The sequence below is a fragment of the Pempheris klunzingeri genome, chromosome 8 (genome assembly GCF_042242105.1).
Source record: "Pempheris klunzingeri isolate RE-2024b chromosome 8, fPemKlu1.hap1, whole genome shotgun sequence".
Classification (NCBI taxonomy): domain Eukaryota; kingdom Metazoa; phylum Chordata; class Actinopteri; order Acropomatiformes; family Pempheridae; genus Pempheris; species Pempheris klunzingeri.
This window is the reverse complement of record NC_092019.1, coordinates 9,261,209-9,285,190: the sequence shown is the minus strand read 5'-3', so window position 1 is coordinate 9,285,190 and position 23,982 is coordinate 9,261,209. Positions and strand designations below refer to the sequence as shown.

General features: G+C 44.8%; 3 protein-coding genes across 4 annotated transcripts in view; 2 read left to right on the top strand and 1 right to left on the bottom strand.

Moving 5' to 3' along the window:
- The window catches only part of LOC139204990 (exostosin-1a-like), a 436,963-nt gene that overhangs the window by 125,293 nt on the left and 287,688 nt on the right, over positions 1–23,982 (bottom strand). The window lies entirely within an intron of this gene.
- On the top strand, positions 2,403–6,853 carry LOC139205270 (microtubule cross-linking factor 3). Its single transcript, XM_070835435.1, has 10 exons — positions 2,403–2,558; positions 2,782–3,006; positions 3,115–3,273; positions 4,015–4,086; positions 4,452–4,771; positions 4,984–5,143; positions 5,571–5,640; positions 5,833–6,373; positions 6,481–6,610; positions 6,743–6,853. Exons 1-10 carry the CDS (start codon positions 2,418–2,420, stop codon positions 6,851–6,853), a joined length of 1,929 nt encoding a protein of 642 aa, XP_070691536.1. The 5' UTR covers positions 2,403–2,417.
- Positions 9,630–22,838, top strand: mtcl3a (MTCL family member 3a). 2 transcript variants are annotated; one of them, XM_070835434.1, is made up of 8 exons: positions 9,630–9,963; positions 10,238–10,405; positions 15,319–15,621; positions 17,511–18,083; positions 18,249–18,328; positions 18,564–20,427; positions 21,315–21,350; positions 21,433–21,523. In XM_070835434.1, exons 1-7 carry the CDS (start codon positions 9,640–9,642, stop codon positions 21,342–21,344), a joined length of 3,342 nt encoding a protein of 1,113 aa, XP_070691535.1. In that variant the 5' UTR covers positions 9,630–9,639; the 3' UTR covers positions 21,345–21,350; positions 21,433–21,523. The 2 variants fall into 2 exon arrangements, with proteins under 2 accessions (XP_070691535.1, XP_070691534.1); XM_070835433.1 differs by lacking the exon at positions 21,315–21,350 and having other exon boundaries at positions 21,433–22,838.

The window sequence follows — 23,982 nt, the reverse complement described above, 5'->3', positions numbered from 1 at the left end:
ATGACTCCAACTAGAACTCAAATAGATGTCTAAATATAAGGAAACAAGACATAGCATATCAGCTTTTATAAATGTGCTCATAATTTGAATTTTTTTTTTTTACTGTATGTTAGAAGAAGGTAGGAAATGTACAGTATGGTAAAATTCAATGGCAATTTTACCCCTTGCATGTGCTGAAAATGCTACACTCTTCATAAATATGCTGTTCTTGCTCTGGTTCAGTGACAGCTGTTGAATAATGTCCACTGAGGTCTCAGCCTTATTGTCCTCCTGACATTAAGTGCATCGCTGTACCCTTGAACATTTTTTTTTTAATTAAAACCTATTATTTAGGAACACACACATTCTCCCAAGTGGCCAGTTCAAATCCATATATTCAAGGTCAATTCACAAGGTAAATGAACAGTTGCAAGTGGCTACATCCAATCACTGTAGAGAGAGAGAGAGGGGCAGAGAGAGAGAGAGAGCATCCTGCCTTCTTCCAATGAGAGCAGCCTGGTGGGTGCAGCTTCTTTTCCGTGCAGCCCGGCCCTCCCAGCGATGATGTAATGTCATGAATATTGAAACAGGTTGCTTGGTGGTCGGGAGGCGCTCGAGTCAGCATCCCTTCCACCTCTCCATCACCACTGTACCCTTCAGCATCGGACAGAACACCCAGAAAAGGTAAGAAATGCAATGGGAGCGTCGTGATTTCCACGTGATAGTCCATTTCTTTGAGCACAGAGGCGCGTTTTAGATGAATGCAACAACAGTAACCTGTATGAAGGGCAAATGTCTGCCTGTGGTCCACATTGTGCTCTGTCCTGTCAGGCCTCCAAGGTGGCTTGATTTGCTGTTGCTGCTCCTAGTTATTTATCTATTTGGTAGAAAACACAAACTGAACGATGCTCTTTTCCTTGTTTAGACTAATTTGATGTTCTTTTTTTCAAAGAGAGTGTGTGAGAGAGAGAGTCGATTTTTGGTGCTTTTAAAACCAGACACCAAAGGAAAAAAACTGTTCAAAGTGTGGAGAGGTCGAAAGAAACGTTGTGTGTGTGTTGCTTTTGATACTTTTATGGCTCATCTTGTCTCCATTTGAGTAATGAGTCATCGATAATGTTGGATATGAGCAGCAGGGTGATGATGGCTGACAGGAAATGGCTCTCTCAGAAGGCTGCTCCTGTGAGCCAGGATGTGGCTCATCTAGTGTGAAGACACTGGACCACCCTTTGTTTGTTTTGGCTCGGTCGAGGACCAGATCAGAGGCAGCCCAGGACCTTATTTCTGTCAGCTGAACTGAGACAGGTTTAATTGGCTGGCTGCTGCTCCAGGTCTAAGAGCCAATAACATCGCCTTGCCCTCTCTCTCTGTTTTGCCCATTGCCCCCCTCCCCACCCTTCGGCACGGCTCAAATTGATGTCCACTTGCCCGATGTGCAGCTGATCTCACTCACATCTCATCAAGCAGCCCTAATGGCTGCATAATCACTGGTGGTCACGTATACCTGTCTGTGTGCGCTCCCCTCTCACAGCAGCCTAATTAGCCTCGCCTATGTGAAAAAAACTCATCTAAAATGCGTGGTGCGTCCTGATGTAGGCTACCTGCTTTATTTCAGATTAGATTATTCCCATTAGCCCTTCAGAATAGTCCAAGTGACCGACCAAGTACCTGTGGAGGATAGCCTTTTCTAAGTGAGTGTTATTTAGTCTAGATCCCATCCATCTTTTGCAGCCTTTAGGTCTGAAGAGGCAATTGTGCTCCAGCTACAGGGATACGGGTGGAGGGGATGGATGTTGTGGAGGATGAGCTGAGCCTTTGACACCATGATGAACCCATCCTCTGCCGACTCGCCGCGGCAGCCAGACAATAGCAGCCGGAAGCAGCAGCAGCAGCAGCAGCGCTCGTCGTCTCCGGCCGGGCTCAAAGACAGCGGATCTAAAGCTACGCAGAAGGGCAGCAACTCGTCAAAGCCCATCACGTCAAAGCAAGGAGCAGGAGGAGGGGGAGGGAGAAGCAGCCGAGGTCATTCTCCCGTTTCCACGGGCAGGGAGCGGCAGGCCGGAGGCGCTCCTGCGGTCAGAGGCGCGGCTGCTGTCCAGGCTGCTGGTGCTGAAAGCCCGACGCTGAGCCGGGCCGCGGCGGCGGACAGAGGCGGCATCCACACACCAGAAGACTCCCCCCGCCTCGCCACGGACGCCTCCTCACCCTCCAGGGCAGATTCCACCCGCGTCGTCTCCGACCAGCCCTGCGCATCCAAATCCCCCAAACTGAGGAGCAAACACCCGAGGGGTGGGGAGGCCCCCGCGGCGACGAGCGGCAGCAAGAAGAGCACTAAAGGCACAGTAGGCTGCGGACCCGGTTTCTGGAAGGAGGGATGCTTGCAATCCGAGCTAATACAGTTTCACTTGAATAAGAGCTTGGGGAAGAAAGGGACAAAGATGCAGACGAAGCCAGCATCACCGCCGGCCTCAGAGCCGGAGCTGTCCCCTGAGCCAGACAGTCCACAGCCGGCTCCACAGCCAGACCAGAGGCTGCAAGAAGAGATGGAGAAGCTGGAGGATGAAAACGATGAGCTAAAGGTAAATTAGTAAAACATTACAAGCGTGACAATGTATTTGTTTATAGAGTGCGCAATGGTCGCACCTGTTGTGTTTGCTTGCAGCCGCGCGATGACTACCGCACGTAGCTGCATGCTTTGTTTTGGAAAAGATGTTTTTAAAAGGAACAATGACACTTTTCGGGCTCAAGCTCGATTTAGTTATTTTGTGACGCATTTTAATTTTTTCCTCCATGTTTCTTTAGGCTGAAATCGAAGAGATGCGGGCAGAGATGGATGAGATGCGGGACACCTTCTATGAGGAGGACGCTTGCCAGCTGCAGGACATACGCAGAGAGCTGGAGAGAGCCAACAAGAACTGCCGGATCCTTCAGTATAGACTGAAGAAGGCCGAGAGGAAGAGGATGCGGTTTGCAGAGAGCGGCCAAGTGGATGGAGAGCTGCTCAGAAGTCTGGAGCAAGACCTCAAGGTGAGTCTAAGGCGGCCTGAGCATCATTCCATCATGTTCTATTATATTAGTAATGAGCAATAACCTCTCATCTTCCTTCTGTCTCTTCTGTTTTGGTCCCTCTCCCAGGTGGCGAAGGATGTGTCTGTGCGCCTCCACCATGAGCTGGAGAACGTGGAGGAGAAGAGGATGAAGACAGAGGAGGAGAATGAGAAGCTGAGGCAGCAGCTGATAGAGGTGGAGGTCACCAAGCAGGCCCTGCACAACGAACTGGAGAAAAACAAAGAGGTGAGGGGCCCATGGAGGTGTGCTTGCTTCACCTTTTGTGTCTGTGAAAGTGCAATGCAAATTATGGCCTGAACCGTATCAAAGGTCAGGTTGAAGATAGCATGAAATGCCCTTTGAGCATATCATCACTTGTATGGATTCAGGGAGAGGGTGAACAGAGCATATAGAGTGTTTTCAAGCCAGTAATGGTGCACAGTGTATTCGTTAACCCCTGACATATAGGCTTACATATGCAAAGGCAATAATCACAATTTACACACACAGGCTTAAACAGGACTTTCTAAACTGTGTTAATGAAAAGTGGTGTTAAAATAAAGATGTTATCGTGGATTGAAAGTGGATTACGGCCCATATCGTGTACCGTATACTGTGCTATTGGTTGGCAGGATTGACAGAGTTTAAAAGAAAGCCGTAGGTAAGCCCAGATAATCCCACCAGTACACTGTTTTATGTCCTGATATCATTTTTGAGATCTGCGAGACACTGATTCATATGCACAAACATAATAAAAGGAATTAAAAAGTGTTCTTACTTAAAGTCTATAAAATCACACTTGCATCGAGAGCACATTGAATATTTTACAAGAAATGTTCTTGAGGGTCACTTTGAACAGTCCTGTTTTTCCATTACTGGGCTTTCAGTGTTCCATAAATCTGGATGATATCACTGCCTTTGGTAAGAAAACAGTGAGCTGATGATGATGATGATGACGATGATGATGTAACCACTGTTTCCCTGCAGCTCTCGCTGAAAAGAAAAGGAAGTAAGGATGTGCAGAAAGCTGAGAGAAAGGCTCCACAGACCCCGACTGAGGTGAGTCAGCATTACGTTATAAGATTGTAAAGTTCTGACTTTCAATGGAGATGTGTAATAATGAGGTTGTTTTGCAAAGCAATTTCCAAATGAAAACAAAATGTAATATTCAGGACTACACCAGACACAAGTCATAATTTGTAGAGAGTGAAAGCAACATTAAGGAAAAACATGACTGTCACCCCATTAAAATATGTGCCACGGCAATAAATTGTTCCCAGGAATGTCAATTTTTAGGCCGACTACCAAACTAATTAGAACTTACACGAGCAAAACTACACTGCTAGTGTGTTTTCTTCCAAGTTGACTTTATGGGAATAAATCTACCGCTCAGAAGACCAAACTCTCCCTCTTTCCCTTCACAGGAAGAAAATGAGGATTTGAAATGCCAGTTGGCCTTCATCAAGGAGGAGGCCATCTTGATGAGGAAAAAAATGGCAAAGATTGACAAGGAGAAGGACCGACTGGAGCAGGAGCTGCAGAAGTACCGCTCCTTCTATGGGGACGTGGACAGCCCACTGCCCAAAGGTGAGGCTGGAGGGCCTCCCACCACTCGCGAATCAGAGCTGAAACTTCGGTTACGTCTGGTGGAGGAGGAGGCAAACATCTTGGGGAGGAAGATTGTGGAGCTGGAGGTGGAGAACAGGGGACTGAAGGCTGAACTGGATGACATGAGGGAGGACAGGTATTCTGCATCCATTCATCAGATCCTTGATGGTTGAAAGAGTAGAAAAGACTGGCTGAATTGTAGTGGAAGTTGTTATGGAAAGGAAAAACATTATATCCCCACATTAGTGAGAATTTAATCTGTAATTTGTGACCTGGAAAATAAGATTTTCATGGTTGAGTTTAACTTGACTGTTATCAATGCTCCTCTCCTCTCCTCTCCTCTCGTAGCTTGGCGGCGGCAGGAGTGGACAGCTCTGGTAGTGGAGGTCAACAGTGCAGAGAGCAGGGCGAGGCCCTGTCAGAGCTGAGGCAGCAGCTTCAGCTGGTGGAAGACGAAGCAGAACTTCTCCGCAGGAATTTAGCTGATGTGGAAGAAGAGAACAAAAAGGTAGATGGTTTAAACTGGGCTGCAAAAAGGGCAGATTTCCTCAACAGGTCCGCTGCATTGTTATTGTAAGATCCAAGGCCAAACATTACAGTAACTACTTCATAAAATTTGTACAGAAATACTCTCCTTTAGTTTCTCTGTCTGGCGTTTGGCATTGAGAAGTTTTAAATATTTCCATCAAAATTGCAACAGACTGTAAATAATATGACGTAAGCGTTCTGATATTACAAGGCAACAATGCTGCTTTCATTTCAGTACTGTAAGCTGTAATTTTTGTATGTGTTTCTTCCTTGTGTGCTATTATTGGTATCAGCTATGACTTTGAGGCCTGTTATCTAAGCCTCATGCATAAGATATTCAAAGGTGTGAGCTATTCATACTTGCAGCTCTAAATACTCATGGGAATAACATTCAGTTTCATCTTTAGGTGACAGGTGAACTCAATAAACTGAAATACAAGGCTGGATCCCATGAAGCCGGATCGAGACACGGAGGAGGTTTGTTTTTGTTTTTATCCGCCGTCTTTCAGTAACTCATCACTGCAGAGCAAGAGATATCTGTTCTGTTTCGGCTTAAAATCTGTGTCTGATGAAAAATGTGTTTCGTCAAGCCTGCAGGAGCTGCACGTCAAGCTCTCATTTGCAGTTGTTCCACTTTTCATTGTTGCCTTGCTTCAACCCCAGGAGGAGCCGACCCCGCCAAAGTGGAGGCCCTCCAGGAGGAGCTGAAAGCAGCACGTCTGCAGATCAATGAACTGAGCGGCAAAGTTATGCAGCTCCAGTACGAGAACCGGGTGCTGCTCTCCAACATGCAGCGCTACGACCTGGCGTCCCACCTGGGCATCCGCGGCAGCCCCCGGGACAGTGACGCAGAGAGCGACGGAGGACGGGACGACGACACCCCCTCGGCCTCAGCCTCGTCCCCTCGCCTCCTCCCTCCACACCGCAAGCGCGAGGGCCCCATTGGAGGGGAGAGCGACTCAGATGAGGTGAGGAACATCCGCTGCCTCACCCCGACGCGTTCCCTTTACTCACCCGTAGATAGTCGTTTTTTATCCAGAAGCCTGAAGGACCGGCAGCAGATGATAGACATCCGCATCGAGGCGGAGAGGCTGGGCCGGACCATCGATAGGCTCATCGCTGACACCAGCACTATCATCGCTGAGGCCCGAGTATACGTCACCAACGGGGAACTGTTTGCCAGGCTGGATGAGGATGATGAAGGTGGCAGGTAATAAACACACGAAGGTTGTCGGGAATCTCTCCAGGTATTTCCCCCCGTGAGATTCACCAATCTGTGTTTAAGAATTTCAAACATTCTCTACCTGTGCTCCACAGGATCAGAGAGCATGAGCTGCTGTATCGTATCAACGCCCAGATGAAAGCCTTCAGGAAGGAGCTGCAGAGCTTCATAGACCGACTGGATGTCCCCAAGCAGGAGGATAAACAGGCAGAGGAGCCACTATCTGTAAGCTGATGCAAATACATGAATATGAACGACTTTAATGACTAATGTTTGTGTTTTCTAATACACATTTATCTTACTGCTTCTCAATCTGTCTCTCTGCCCCCCCTTCTCATTCATATATCATCCATAAAGATGTTTCAGCCCATTATTTTGCTGATCCTCATTCTTGTTCTGTTTTCCTCGCTCTCTTATGCCACCATTTTTAAATTGGTATTTCTTTTCACCCTGTTCTTTGTTCTGTAAAACACACACTCAATATCACAGTATGCGCATTTTCATTATTTCTTGTTTTACCCATTCATTCATTTCAGTTCTGTTATGTTGAATACATCACATAAGGTCACTCAAGGTACAGGACATTATCATTTTCCATGTATGATCCAAGCTACTCATCCGCCCAGATCCTTGCAACATTTATTGGAGACCAAACACCACGGCACCACGACAGTGGAGTGTTAGGTGAGTGTGTCATTAAACTCTGAGTCTGTGAGTAATGAGCTTTTTCAGCCAAGCCAAGTTCTGCTTTTGAAAATGTTGCATTCTTAAAAGACGCCACACACCAATAGTACATCCACAGAGGTGGTTTCTCTTACTAAGCCTAATTAGATGCTTCTCAGGACTGTGTGGGTGTTTACCGACTGGGCTTGATTGACATCTGTCACATTTAACTTTTAGTCAACACTATTTTCACTCTTTATTAGTACACGTAGGAACATTATGTAATTCCCTGCATAGCTCAGCACAGAGTCAACCTGAGCAGAGACCTCATTAGCCACAATATCAACATACCAAAAAACAAGTGTGTGGGTGTGCAGGCCATTTAGTTAAATCTAAAATGTTGTGGAGCGACTTTACTGCTGCTGCTCTAAGAATAATACTGATGGAGTATGTTAGCCAAAACCTGAGCCAAAGAACAGCCTTGTTTGTAGCTTGTGCACCATATTTTAATGGGCCTGTAAATCCAGTAGATCATGAGAGTTTCTTACCCACACAACCTTTAGGTGAACCAGTGCTGCTGTGTATGTGTGAGGTTTTCACGTGACAGCAGCAGTACACTGTAAATACTGAAGCTGGTTTATTACTGGTAAGGCAGTGCACACAGAGACTGCACACACACATTCACAAGAATACCACTGACACACAGACACCATCTGACCCTGACACAAACACTGGGCTGTGTCTCTTGCAAGTTCTCCTTAGGCAACTATACTGTCTGAGTCATGATAAAATGTCAATGTAATCTGTAACAAATCGTCCAGGAGGAATAAGATAGGACTTTACCCATATTTTCATGTGCTTATGTGACATTCAGAGTTGTGTAAAAATGCCCTTGGGTGGGTCTGAAATATCCAGCCAAAAATGTGCTGATGGTGGATCTGACCTGACCACCACCAGGACGGGGGCGGAACCGGTCCACCTCTTTCATCCCACCGGTGGGATGTTGTACGTCACATATTAGGGCCAGCTGTGGGGAGAGAGAGGGGAGGAGGAGGAGGAGGAGGGAGAGAGAGAAAGAAAGGAGGATTCTTATTCCGGTTAATGAAAGCATCATTTCAGCTGTAGGCTGTCGCTCTCCGGTTGTTTTTTTTTTTACTGAGCCACTGCATTCCAGGCCAGCTACTGAAAACTAGGCTGTTATTTCGTGGACTTTTCATTGCAACACTCAGGACCATTTTAGAGGAGGAGGAGGAGGTAAGGGTCTATTCATCCAAACGGCACGCACTTCGTATGGTTTCAGACGCTCGAGCGGAGCATTTGACTAGAAAACATGAAAAGTTTTATGCAGAAACTCTCGAGTGTGATATCCGACAAATAATTGCTGTTGACAGAAATAACAGAGTGAAGACTTGCTGATCTCAGGTCAGACAGGCTGCTGTGGAGCCATAGTGGCTATGTTTGAATCAAGATGAATAAAATCACACCCCTCGTTGCTTTCCTCGTGATAGTCATCCCCCTCATGATAGGACAGCAGATTAGAAATGGCAGAGGGGTGAGAAAAGAGGAGAAGGAGGGAAAACTAACTGTTTTTTACTGACAAGGTAAGACACCTAGCGTGTACTTTGCATGAGTATCATCCATTACTGCTCTCAGGTCGTCATAATGTGACTTTTTTTTTTTTTTTTTGGACCGTCAGTGCTGTTGCGCGATGCGTAAATTGATTTGTTGCCATGGATACAGCGCAAGATGGTGCGCTGCGCCGTAATTAGAGCAATCCGGTGTTGATTAATGGACGTTCCTGTGCTGCCTCTTCCAGACGCCGCCGAGCTATCTGGCTTTAGGAAAATAAACTCATGGTTACAAGGGGTAAAAATACTCCCCCGCCCTTACATCAGTGCGCTCCGTGATATTTTTGGGAACTTCTCCCATTCGCGTCGGAGTGGTTACTGGGGTGTCAGTCCTTGCCAGCTCTGGACTGTCGCCTACAACTACTCGGTGCAAGAGAGAGAGACGACACAGTGCCTCCTGAGATTTCGATGTAAACATGTGAAGGGGAGAAGAGCGCAATGCTGCAGCAGTGAGGTGGAGTAAAGGACACGGGACACGGTGGGGGGACTTGAGGCACAAGAATGACCGCCTGACCTTGTCTCTGTGAGGACATGGAGGGGACGGAAGCGTCCAGTGCCATCGCCTGTACGGAGACAGAGGTGGCTGCTCCCCTGAGCGCTGCTGTGTGGCCGACGGGGGATTTGGCCGGGTTTGGATAGTTGACGCTTTTTCTTGGATAGTTTTTCAGTCGGTGCCACTGGCCACCGACTGAGGAGATGGGAAAGTATACTGAACTGTGTCAAAAATTCTCTCAACTTGCGCTTTACAGAGCAGAAATGGATATTTATAAAATAGCGTGGTGAAGAGTTTCTTCTAATTTATCTCATCAAGTAGTTTTTTTTTGGGTTTTTTTAAATGATTTTTTCTAATTCGCTGGAGGAATGTGGAGTGCCTTTATGAACGGCTCTGGGTTGCACGGTGGGGGCGGTGCTGGTGGGGGCTACGTCCCGTCTCAAGGATGGGAGTTTGTGCCGTGCTCCAGGATGGACAGGGCAGACAGAGGCAGGGGCAAAAGCCGCAGCCCGCTGAGGAGGATCTCCTCTCCGCCCACCGTCTTCAGTCACATCTACGAGTCCCAGTTCGGTGCCACGGCTGGTGGAGGAGAAGGTGGAGCAGGGACGCAGCTTGAGATCCTCAGGGGACAAATGTGGCCGGGTCCCGAACCCCAGCAGCAGCAGCAGCAGCAGCAAACACAACACACACGGCTTAAAAAGAAGTTTGAGGATTTGAAAAAGCAACACGTACAGGATAAGGAAGAATGGATGCGGGAGAAGGAGTCATTGTTGAGAGAAGTGGCTGACATACAAGTAAATGATTTACCACCCCTGTGACAGCTAAATATATTTCTGTGTTTGTATTCAGTGCCTCTGTGGTCCTCAAAACATTTATTCTATTTCTGAACCAGCATTACCAACATATGGGAAGGCACTGTTTACCAATGATGCACAAATTCTCAGTGGAGCATCGATTTCCATCTTAGTTCTTCTGTTGAAAGTGTGATACTGCAACTTTCAAATATGCCAGTTCATCTGGTGGCTTAATTTGTTTGACAAGATTGCTGCCAACTGTGTTTCCATGCAGGGAGGGGAGAACAGGAGGATTCTGCTGGACCTGAAGACAGTTTTGGAGGAAGTGCAGGCAGAGGTGAAGCGAGAAGAGGAGAAGAGGAGTGAGCTCCAGCTGCAGTACACCAGCGACAGATGTGCCTGGGAACTGGAGAAGGCCGAGCTCAAATGCAGGATTGTGCAGGTAACCGAGGGATGACAGTGGCGATGATGTGTGGGTGGGATTTCAAAAACATCTGCAAACAAATAATTAGTCGGTTGCAGGGTTTTAGTGTGTGCAGGCATGTCTGGTGAGTGTGCCTGTGTGTGTAGGTGCATGCATAGTGCGAGGGCACGTATCCAAATACAAAGTAACACTAATCCTGTGTAACAGCAATACTTAACTATTGTACTGCACATAAAAAATGCTTCATTGCAATTAACATCTGTTCTGTTTCATGTGTGTATTGTGTTTTTGTATGTTCTCATGGCTGTGCGTGCTTGGTCTACAGCTTGGTGTAAATTGGGCTCACCACGTTTGCCACCCACATGGCAGGTTGATAAGTCGCCCTGGCCTCCATCCAGCACAAGCCTTAGCTTAGACAAAAGATTTGCACCGAGGAGACAAATGTTGTAATCCCCGCTCAGCCAGACACAGACACCCAACTTGGCTTTTAACAGCGAGATCTAAGCAGATGAAATATTGACCTATTGTTGCTAGGGACAGCTACCGTTAAGTGTTTCTAGAAATGGGCAGAAAATACTGAGAGAGTTAAGTTTGCATACCAGTGCCATGCTGTGTCAGGCATGCACGGATTACTTGAGAGACCATGCATATAGTTCCTCTTCAAAGCAATGTGGCTTTAAGAATTTTGCTTTTTTTCCAGTCAGATCAGAAGATTTATTTTCTTGCCTTGAAGTTGAAGTGTTAACCCGGTGAGACACTTTTGATTCTGTGAAATTTGCTCAGAGTTTGATTTCTGTGTGTTGATTGTCTTCGTGTGTCCCTGTGCTCGTTGTATCTCTGGTTGTTTGTGGCGTTGTGATGATAGTGTCTTTATCTGGCGGCTGAGCCCCATATGATTCCTATCACAGACTGATTGGTCACGGATTCACTCATCACGCAGCTTTCCTTTTGTTCGTCCTCTGAAGCTACATAAAAACAATCAAATGAGTCAATGAGTGAAGAGAAGCTCAGAAATTCCATAATGTGGTGTTGGAAAATTAACAAGGTGCTGCAATAATACTGCAAAGCTGTTGGACAAGACCACTGATGACACAATGACGCAGGAATGCAACATAGTAACATGGTTTTAACAGATCACACAGACAGACAGTTTAACTGCCATATTGTCATTCCTTCTGTGTGAGTAGATGGCACAAAGTTACTGTTCAGCTCCTCTCTTTGTGCTGCTGGCTCTGCCTTCTCCCAGTATGGTTGACAGAGGGCCTTATAAAAACAGAGACATTTACTGTTCTGTTTTGTGTTTGTGGAGCCCAGTGTGGCAGAGGGGGAAAGAGGCTTAATCTACTGCAGGAGGTTATACTATAATGCCACACACACACACACACACACACACACACACACACACACACACACACACACACACACACACACACACACACACACACACACACACACACACACACACACACACACACATTGATGTTCATACTGCTGATGTGAGTTATCTGTATCATAGGTAGTTAAGTTACCCTCCACTTCTCAGAGCTTTGATGATCTTTTATTTCTTTATATTTTTGCAAGTACTTATAGAAGTATCTGCATGTGTATCTGCATTCATTGCACAAGCAGACCAAGGAAAATGTGACTTGGAGCTAAGCCGTGCTGGGTGGGGTTGGCACCATTGTAAAAGTTGTTTTGTCTTGATGCCACATCCTACCACAGTTTATAGTTTTGGGTGCATGTTTACCAAGTACTAATCTAGGGTTGCTCATGAGGTTCTAAATGCTTCAAGTTTTTGGAAATCATTTGCAGCTCATTAATCAAACGACTCATTTACAGAGGTCTGATTACTTTCCTCATGTTTGGATTAATTTGGAACAGGTTTATATCTGCTTTGGTCTGCTTTTAGAAAATAGCAGTGAATGTAATTTGACTGTTGATCTTAGATAAAGCTGTTGAAATCATTTTTTAATAATCCATGTTATTCAGTTTTTCATACTACATTAGAACACAAAAAAGGAGTAGCATTGTAATCTATTTGAATTTGAATTTTCATTTCACTTCATTCATTTGTATGTGAACTTCTTAACAAATCAGATGTGGTCGGCTATCTTGAGGTCTGGAGCCTAAAAACCACACAAGAATGCCTCAAAAACAAAGCTAGGAGGCCAGTAGAGCAAGATGGGTGTAACTTCACTACATTTCAAAACGTGAACAATTTCAGCATGGGTGAGAAACTCCTCTGTCATTTTCCACATGTTGGTTTCACCGTACCACTGCAGAGGACATCCCATTTTTAGCTCAGAGAGAGGATGAAAACAGAGAGTGTTAAGAGGGTAGAAGGTAATTGTTAGGGCAGTTTGAATGCAGATACTAATCACGCTGATGACAGTCCAGAATAGCAAAAGTAATTGTAGAATTAGCAAGTATGTCTGAGGGGAGCCTTTTAATGCAACCAGCTGAAGAGTCACACAGTCAAAGAGGGCCCAGCAGGAATACTGTGGAGGATTATTCCAAGCAGCCAAGTGTATTATACAGACCAGAAGTTAGTGAATGGAGGAAGTTGTGTATACTGAAGGACTGTGGTCCAGAAAGTTGGTATTTTGAGGTCATTTGAAGTGAAGGCATAAGTGAAATGGCATTCGCAGACTGTCATGATGAGAGTGACCTTATCTGTACTTAACCAGGAGACTCTGCTTTAACTCACAGACTAAGCTGCTACATATTTGCCGTATAAATGAAGTTTCATGTATATATTTTTACACTTTTTCAGCTTGGTTCGCAGCTACTTTACATTTTGTTAGTCATTTGACAAACAGTTTAACCAAATCATTATATCATTTTGAGTTTGGCTTAGTTGATACTGAATGTCATTTTCCATACCATAGACTTTGAGTTCTAATAGCAAGTCGCAAGATTAAGCATTAAGACAGTTGTAGCTTATCAACAGTGATTCTTGAGATTTTAGTTACACACCTTCATGCATTCACAGCAGGCTATGACTGTGAATGAACCTACTGTATGTTGTTTCCACATCCTTTTTGGGCACTTCTCACCACCAAATACCAAGACAGCACCCAAGGTCCCAGGCAGAGGTCTTAGGCCGGATATTTCCAGGCATATTTCTCCGCATGCCACTGATTTATGAAAGCTGCTGGCAGCTAGGAGACATCTCATTCTGCCTCAGCAGCCAACTCCCCCTCCTCCCTTTACCTCACCCCCCCCACCTCCCCTAGGAATGTGACATTGTACAAGGCTGTGCGTCCGCTATTTATAGTGGGTCACCGTGGTGACACAGTTACCTTCATATACCCTGTCCCACACAGCGACAGGCAGGGAGTCCGAAGGGTAGCAGGAGCTGTCTCCTCGAGATTGACCTCAAGTTGCGTGCATGCATGCATGAGTGTGTTTTCCCCGAGATGATGCTGACTTCTGTCCTCCAGAATTTCCTTCCTGATTGAAAAAGGGTCTTCAGCTCTTTTAGTTTGACTCCAACCCTCTTGTTTTTGCACTTTCACTATTTGTTTACTTTTGGATGCTTAAATAGACTGTGGACAGCACCCATCATCATCCATCTGTAATTGAGGAGAATTGAGAAGAGCCACAGGCTGACAGAAAGGGTTGACTTGTTTTTCTACACCATAATTTCATGACCCCATGCCACAAGCAGAAATAGCACCATGACCGAGGCTTGTAAGAAGGCTTTGGTCGCTGTCTGTGACTGAACACTGAAATAACACACTCAGGCATGCTCGTATGCATTCTCTACCTCTTTCTAACACACACACAAACACACACATGCATCCACACACTGATGCACAAGCACATGTGCACATGCACAGGCGTTGTCTTGGGCTCTTTCCAGCAAAGCCAACACTTTTCCCCCCTTTTTACGAGTAACAAAAATGCACACATCTACCACAGAATGTACACATCTATGTACTATGTGCACCCTTTGAAGAGCCTTTAAATCCTCTAAGCCTCTAAATCAAACAATTCCCTTATTACATAATCTTGTTAGCAGAGGACGTCCCAGATTAGTTTTCCTAAACAGTTACCTTATCTAGAGGTAAAAATCTGAACACCAAGACTTAAACTTTTTTTCCTTTTTCATTGCTCTAAAGGAGGTCTTAGTTTTGCAACATTTTTTTGTTAATTTTTGATAAAGTGATAGCATGTTTTTGGCTTAAGTTCTTGGCCCCAACACAAAATGAAATTCCCAGGGGAAATGCCCACGGTGTTTCACTTGAAAAGGATCATTGAATAGAGGCGGATATTCTGGTCAGTAATATTCTCATTAAACAAAAATGTCCAGTTGAACCTAATAGAACTGGCATTTCTGTAATGACAGTGTTGAAAGGAACCAGAAGTTTGGCCTGATTTGTGTTGAGAGATCCCTTTTGTATGAATCTGTGTTTCTCACAGTAAAAACTGGTAAACAGGAGTATCGTTTGACTGAGGCCATATGCATCCTCTGCAGACATATTTTGCAGTGTCTGAATCTGCCATATCCTGCACTGTATCCTGTGTTAGTGAAGTCCCATAGAAAAGAGACATGAACCCTGAACCCATGGACCGTGTGTGTGAGTTCTTACAGGATATTTTCATCTTTCAGTCCTCTCTTGCTTCTCTCTCTTCCCTCCTCTGAACCCACTCACACTCGTCCCCATGGTGCATTATCCCCCCACTTCCTCCACCTTCTCTTCCTGCCACTCCCTCATTCTCTTAATTCCACTTTTAACAATGTCTCTCACTCCCACCTTCTTTCTCTTGTCATCTGGCTGTCATATTTCCCCAAATGCAGTTTATCTTTCATCACCACTGACTGTTTTCTCCACTTTCTCTCCCACTCTTTCCCTTTCCATCTCACTGCTCCCTTTTCTCTCCTCCTCTGTGCCCTCTGCACTCCCTGTCTGTGTCTTTCTCTTCAGTTGGAGGCTAGAGAGAGGGCTGGGTTGGTCAGTGGAGGGGTCCAGTCAGCAGCAGGTCCTGGCTCTGTGGCGCCACGGAGCACTGCGGAGCAACACGGAGAGACCTCAACGCTCCGCCGGGAGAGGGAAGAGCAGCGGAGGCTCCTGGCAGATACACACTCAACGGCAATGGACCTGCGCTGTCGTCTGGAGCACAATGAGAGGGGCTGGTCAAGGGAGAAAGCCGAGCTACTGGAGAGATTCGACGTGGAGAGGAAAGAGTGGGAGAGCCAGCTGAAGGATATGCAGAGGAAAATTGAAGAGGTAAAGTGTTTCTCAATACATATTTCTGAATTTTGTCAGCTTTTATGTTAGATTTAGGGTTGAATAAAAGTAAAAATAAGGCAAGTGAATCAGTAAACAGTGAAACAGTATTTGATATAATTTCCAAACTAATGAAACTCCCTGAAATTCTCTACATGTATGATATACGGCTTCCTATGCACTGAGCAGCCTACAATGTGTAACACTTCCCTCCTACACATCCTGTTCACCATCAACACTGTCAAAACAATATCCTGATCAGTGCAGCTGCCGAGTGTTAGGAAAGGAAGGAGTGGAAAGAGGAGGGCGAGGGTTCTGCTATTTCTCTGATCTTTGTATACTGAATGAGTGGCACTGATTGAAACAGTCTGTGGTCTGGAGTGATGCATGCAACGGGCATGGAGGCATGCAACAGACATAGATTAATAGTTAAGAATATTCTCCTCCATAGATGACTATAATCATGGACAGGTAAAAGACCAAACAGAAAAGCTTATTTGTTGACAAGTAAATTATTTTGAACAAACAAAATTTTCTCTGTTTTAATTTGTATACTTATGAAGAACTGTGCTAGGGGAATGTGAGAAATAGAGATGAAACAACTTGTCAATGAATTTATTGATCAGTGATTAGTGTCAAACAAAAAAATGCCAACAATGAGCTGGGATCTGTTTCTCAAAGCTCTTGATTTGCTGCTACATGGTTGTAAATCTTCTTGTCTTACGTAACAGTAAATATCTTTTGGCTTTTAGCTGTTTCTTGGACAAAACAAGCAATTTGAAGACTTCACTTTGAGCTCTTTGAACTTGTATTTTCTATTATTTTAAAGACCAAATAATCAATTTATTGACCAAGTATTCAGCAATTTTTTTTTCTATTGAAAATACTGTAAATCAGCTAGTTGGGTTAAAAGAGTGGCCCTGGATGAGGATTAGAAAGTATTACAGGATAAAGCAGGTGAGAGAGGGAAGTAATTCAGAGCCAGTTAAATGGGTCTAAGAGGGATGGACAAAGGTAAAGAATGAGACAGTTTAATAAGGGTGGTGACAAAGCCTGAGTCAAAATCTGACATACCCAGAGGAGCAGATTAGTGTTTTTAATGAGGGAAGCCATACAAAAGTAGTTGGACAGAGTGAGAGGGCAATGGAACAATTTGCAATGAAAAGAACATGTGGCTCTCATTTGCCCCTCTGAGACCAGAAAATGAGAGAGGAAAACAGCAGAGGAATAAAGCAGACTGAAAGGCAGCAGTCCCATCTAGACAGGGCGTGATGGGAGGGGAGCCCAGTCAACATGAAATAGTTACTATTCTGGGATTCCATGGTAAGATGCCAGAGGTTATCCAATTTTATTTGAAAGTATTCTTTGAATGCCTTTTTTTAATCCTCTGTAGTCTAAATATGTTGACGAGATTCATTGCAATGCTGTCTTGCCTGACTTCTCATCATCCCATATTAGTTATGATTATGCAGGAGCAGTAGATGCAGTATAGTGCTGTTAATTATATTATGCCATTGACATTCTTTACATTGTCTGATCCTTTTTTCGTTCTTGACCTACATACTGTATTTCACCTTATTCTAAGCATCCAGTGAGAGCAGAGCAATTGCTAAAAATACTTGTCATAGACAAAGTCATAGTTTTGGCTGTACACCCATATTTTATGCTTCTTTGAACTTTGAACCCTCTGTTTTAAGCTATATTCAATGATAATGAATAAATGTTGTGCTCGGTGTATTTTACTAATTAAATTGGCGATTTATTTAATGTTTGATTTTCCTCATTTATTGCTAAATTCTATTTCATCTTTAAAGCTTCATTCAACATTAGACCATTGCAGTATAGCTGAAAAAAAAATGATGACCTCTGTTTCTTCTTCACATTTCTAGCTGTACTGTGAAGTGAGGACCAAGCGAGAAGGGATCGGACTGGACAGCGGAAGGCAGGACAATGATGATGTTGTACACAGACTCAGCATACAGTCCACCAGCACTGGCTCCAGTCTGCTCAGTGACAACTCCCGCTCCGAGCCGCCCAGCAGCAGTCAGTCAGAGCCAATCAGACATTCACCCTTACCTGTTTCTGGTCGCAACAGAAATATCACTAGCAGCGGTTGCGTTGGCATAGATAGTCACTACTCCTCTTGCTTCCAAGCAGACAGCCTCTTTGAATTTAATGTGGGTGGTCAGATCGCTCAGAGGGACCCGTCACAACCTGAGCTGGTGGATGAGTTAAGATCCAGAGGCACTTGGCAGCAAGACTCTGTCTCTGATGGAGAAGAAATTGTGGATACAACAGAGCTGGATGCAATTTTTCGAGGAGGTCCTGGATGTGGAGCACCACAGAAAAATGTCTGTGAAGACAAGGAAAGAAATGTCCATGCTGGTGCTCAAGAATGTCGTCTTTGGGCAGAGCTGAGTCACGGCAGCGACAAGAAGAAGAACACCACTGCTCTCAATGCTGTGAGTGCTACAAGCTATTTTTCTATATACTAAAACAATAAATCTATATACAGTATAGACAGTTTGGTGTGGTTTTCATTCCTTGCCTCGTGTTTGTTTTTTGTGCTGCTGACACAAACTAGCTTGATCATCAGTGTTCCTGTACTGTGTGCCCTTCTGTCTCAGGCTCTGAAGGAGATAGCCCGTGTAAGCGAGGAGCTTTGTAGCTACCAGGATGAGATCAGAAAGAAAAGTGGGGATAACAGGTAAATAAATCCTCTTTGGTATGTTAACTTAACCTGGTGCCCACACAGAACTATTATAATCACTGCATCAGTCATGTCTTGATGTGTTTATTATCTATATAATCTTAATGCCATGTTTGTGCCAATGCTCCAAGCCATTTTTAACATGCCTCTTTTGAAAACTTGTGACAAATGTAATTTGTCAGAATAATTATAACTTAAGTGTAAATGCATTTTACGGTTTAATTCCCTTCAGGAATCAGTCTGAATCCCTGTGCCTGCCTGAGGAGAGTGATTGGCTGTTTGACCAAGGTAAAACCCTACTGGAGGTAGATGAAGATCCCTGCGACCTCAACCAGATTTACGACGACCTTCGGGCCTTGGAGAGGGAAAACTGGATCACCTTGTCACCAGATAATACCTGGCAGGCCAACAGAGGGCCGAGCAAATCTTGCAGAGCAAACGCTGCTGATCCAGACAGCTACAGGGGAACACAGACAAGCCCCGTAGAACTCTCTGAGATTGACACAGCAGCTCCACCCATTCCTCCTCGCAGCTCCTCCTGGAATCTGAGCACACCCACCCATCTAGACACAGAACTCCACATCCCAGATTCCCCCATGGCGACGGTGAGGAAGTGCCACAGCCCCTGTGCTCTCGTGGACAGAAAGTGTAGCAGCCCATCTATTGTCAGGAAATTCGAGGCTATGCTCCAAGAAAATGAAGGAAAGGTTTTAATTGACGGTGTGGTTGCATCATGTGCTGTACCTGCTAGCACTAAATGTAATATCAGCTGCTGCCACAACCGCTGGTCCTGTGATGCAAGCAAATTCACTAACAGTAAGCCGTCTATATACGGGACTGTCCAGAAAAGCTTCTCTGAGGTCAACATATTGACTGCTGGAAAAGACTTGCACTCAGATTGCAGTCCTGCTGTTGGGAATTTAAAAGAGCTCCAAATGCCTCCAGTTGTCAAAGAATTACCTGTAGATTTGCTCTTGTCCTCGCTTGAAATATCGCCTGCCAGCCTCAACCCCCAGGGCTCCAGAAGAAACATAATGCTCGAACAAAAAACAGCAGAGTTCAACAGAACGTTGTTTCAGGCTGAAATGGGTCGCGGCGTAGAAGAAGACAGTTTTACGGTAACAGATGCCTCCTCTGTGGGTTACCAACCAGTGATTTCAACAGTTTATGCATCAGATGAGGTTTTGCCTCCCAGGGAGACAAAGGTTCAGCCACATTGCACTGATGTCACCCCTAGCGTCATCGGTGTACATCCTGAAGTAACATTATCTTTCTCCACTTCGGATTCCACAATTCAGAACCCAGAGATCCAACCAAGGCGAATGAGACGTGGTCCTGAAGGTCAAGACGTCAGAATGAACCTTTCATCAGAACAACCACAGACTGGACTCAGAGAGGCAACCACAATAACCTCTCAGAGTCCTGCACACCATTCTGAGGTCAAGCACAAAGTTCGAACAGCAGGCAGTCCTTCCAGGAAAACACAAAACAAAGCAGCCACAGAGGCTCTCTTCTCTGAGCCTGTCTTCCCTGCAATTACCCAACCAGGTCTGAATGTGGAGAGTTCCAGCTCTAAGAATGCTGCTCCTGATGGAGCGAAGCCTCAGCCAGCCAGAGTTGGTGTCTCTCTCCAGCAGCTGCCTGCTGAGAGCAAACAAAGACAGATGACACAGCCAGGGCACCAGGCACAGCCAAGGCATGTGTCTGCTTCTCCTTCCCAGTCTGACTCCTCCAGGCCTGGAGCTCGAATGATGAACGACCATCCCTGGAAGCCCCTCACTTTGGCTGCATACCCACGGCCTGAAGGATCCAGGTCTAACTATGGGGCAGTGGAAAGGATTCTGAAGAATTATGAGAGTGCAGCCCGGGCTCAACAGAACCAAAGCCAACAGGACGAGATGGCTTCAAGTCCCAACGTCAGTGTCAGGCAAGAGGAGACCGTCACAGAACTGGACATGCTGGACATGGACCCTCTGCCCTTACCTCCCACTCTGAGACACACTCAGACTTCACACACCTCGCAGAAACACACCACACACGCACAGCTCAGCAGCCACAGCAGCATGGGTGTGAAAGAGATACATCTAATAGTGCAGGTGGGTAGAGTCTGATACCAACAGTCTGTATTCACACTTTAAACCTTTCCACTTGACAGGTGTGCTAATCACTGTACAGGTGTTAACATTTGGAAGCATCCTCTTGGAAAAAGAAAATAAAAGTCTGCTTTTTGTTGTGACTAAAGTACAGTCAAGTCAAGCTATATTTTCAAGGCCCATTACATCAGTGGACCTGGATGAACTTGCACATTTCGTTCTGTTTCGTTCCATTCTGAAACACTAAGCGATCGCCCTTGACTGAGGACAGCTCCGGTGGGAATGTTGTTTATTTCTGGTATGTGCTAAGAGACAGAAGCAGGCCAGAGCCTCCATTATAATCTGGGCATCTGGGCCATTCCATTGCTTAAAGGCTCCCAACAAAAGGAACTTGCGTGGCATATAAAGTTTAAACTTGGCAGGAGGTCTATTGCCCTCATCAACTTGTCTTTCATCTTTCAGTCCTTCCACGGGGTCTCGTAGTGCAAGTGTTTTACTAGCCTTTGTGTTGTAATTACAGAAGTATCTGCAAGAAGCCAGCTGACTAAATGGTCTTGGCAGACCACGGAAATGAGAAAGCTGGAGTGATTACGCTGCTTTAAAGTCATGCAAATGTTAAAGAAATTGTGGGCGCGATTATCAAGCCAATTTTATCTGACCTCATGAAGAAGAAGGAATTAGAGGCACCACTTTGATTTAACCTCAACTGAGTCTAAAATAAAATGCTGAAGATTCTTAAGTGGCAGCAGAACTCGAGCACGTGTATGGTATTTTAGTTGAGAAGCTTTTCTCTTGACCAAAAGGAATGGATCTACTTGTGTGACCTTTCCACGTGAGCGTGCTGGATTTATTAGTGTTCCTATTTGAAATATGCCTGTTGTTTCCCCTAGGGTCAAGAGGACTACAGATGGAACACGTGACAAAATGTAAAGTATCTGAGAGTGTGAATTTGGTTGTTCATAGAATGGTGTGATAATTCTAAATGGTAATTCATTTGTTTCTGCACAGGAGAACAAAGAGTCTTCTGTCTCCTCTTCCTGCGTCCAGAAGCACTTTTCGAGGCCTGCCCGTCCAGCCAACCGACGCCTCCCATCCCGATGGGCCAGCCGCTCACCCACTTCCTCCTCCTCCACCTCCTCCTCTCCCTCTATCACCCCTGTTGGGCCTCCATCCTTCCCCCTTCAGAAACACACCTCCTCCTTTACCTACTCACACGCCTTTCACATAGAGACTGTCATCATGTGATCTCTGTGTGCCAAGAAGCCTTTAGTGATCAGCTCCAAACACTGAGCCTTCCTTTTCATTACGGTTGTACATACCAAATCCAGACTCCTTCTCCACTCCCACAGACTCAGAAGTGCTTTAGCCGTGAGTTCACCACCTCACCTTTAGAATGTATGCGGCATCCAGTGGAGCCCAACTGACCAAGGACGACAAGAAAAGGATCTGAAGCAGCTTCACTCATTCAGTATGCTAAGATTAAGCTGCCAGGTATCGTGCGTACCCTCGGTGGACAGTGAAATCATCACTTTCCATGCACCATCCATTCATGCCAACCATCTGAATGGAAACCTTATGCTCAGGTCTGATTCTAGCCTTGACTAGTGTAGCCATGCAGATAAACCAACAACAGACCCTCCTCTACTCCTGTTCTATATACGCTACTTACACCTTAAAAGTGACACTAGCTCGTATCCAAATGATCTGAAAACTTTCAGCCAAATGTAATCCAGAATGATGTATTTAATATGTACTGTATTTTGTATTTTATGTGCAACATGTTTTGTGCGCTTTCTGCACAAAATATGATGTTACATACACGACATGCAGCATCAGGCTGGATTCTGAGATAAAGCCAGTGGAGCAGAGATTTCCCTAGCGTCGCTCTCAGTGTACTGAACAAAGCAGTGTTGGTTTTCTGCCGCCTTCTTGAATATTACCCACAGAACATGCCTGGACTGTACCTTGCCTGTGACTAAAATACTTTGCTTTCCATTCATGACTGGCTTTACATTTTTTATGATTACAGTTACATAAAATGTGAATGTGAGTTCCTTTTTTATAACTTTGTACCAAAGGCTGGTTTCTTTATATGCATTTTCCTGATTTGAAGATGAAATGCATTGTTTGTAATGGCATTCATTTTTGCTGTTCACCCATTGCTGAGGTTTTCCAATCAAAATGTATGTTAAACTTCATTCATGAGAGCCCGCTTTTGTGCATAACATAAATAATGATGCTAGTGAAAAAAAGTAATAATAAAAAGCCTTTTTTCTACCTTTGCTAATTCTGAATGGTCACATATAAGGACATTATTCAGCTGAGTGGTACAGTTTTTTGGGTCTTGGTGGTGAATCATATGATGAAGGTTATTCCTTTACTGTTCTTTTTGTGTAATAAACATGAGGACTAAATCATTTCTCTTCTCTTTTCACATCCACATTTGTATTATACTTAAATCACACTGTATGTGGTTTTGTTGTGCTGTGTGGCTTTGACATGTTAAGCAAATAATTATGCTTCTAAAAATTGTTCTTTGACAGCTTTGACCCATTTGAGTGGCGTGACTGTGAAATCACAACAGTACAACATATTGCTTTATATAGAGTATTATTATGACTAATTCAAAAGTTGAGTGGCCCTGTAGACAGGCCCTTTTAGCCTTATTTTCTCTAACAATCTCCAGTAATTAAGTTCACAAACTATAAGTTAAACTGACTGTGTCCCTGTGTAGTCCTCTTCAATCCTTAGCCTACAATAGGAGCTCTAATTTATGTGTTCTGAACAACAATCAAATGTTGCACAGAAATATTTTTGTGACTGCTCCAAGAGGAGTCCTAGGCGATCGTTCAACTCACAAAGATGAAGCACCAGAACCAAACAACTGTCTGGCTCCTTCAATCTTGTTGGCTGACATCTGTGGTGACACTGTGATCTCTTCCTCTGAGTGATGACTGCAGAGCTACGTGACTGCAGCAGAGGAACCATCCATTACTTTGAGACTATAAGTGTATGTCTTTGTGCTTTTCTGCTGTATGTTTGTGTACAGTGTGTATTCAGTCTTCCATAGATGTCTTTTGCATTCCTTCTCTTACGTGTGTGATCTTGTTTACAGTGTGTCTGATGATGTAATAGGTACCATTTTACTAATTCATGTATCATGAAAATATATGAAGTTTTGCATCTTAGCGCATGCACATACACACAATGTATATTGCCATTCAATTATACAAACATACAAATCCACACATGACCACGCACACACAACCATACGCACCCTTGGCGCTGAGAGGGACGGACACCTAACCCCTCACCCTGAAACCTGGCACCTTAGGCTGACTGAAATAACAGGTGCGACAATGTTACGGTGCCAGAAATCCTACCCCTGGCGCTGATATAAATATAAATATTGTCATCCTGTCCTGATGCCCTGCCTAGCGCTGTGTTGGCTGTCTCACCCCGTTTTCCTGTTTCACTGTCAGGCAGGAGCGTAGACTCCCAATACTGGCCTGTGCTCAAGTCTAGAGGTTTCCAGATGCTCAAGCCATTATATAACCA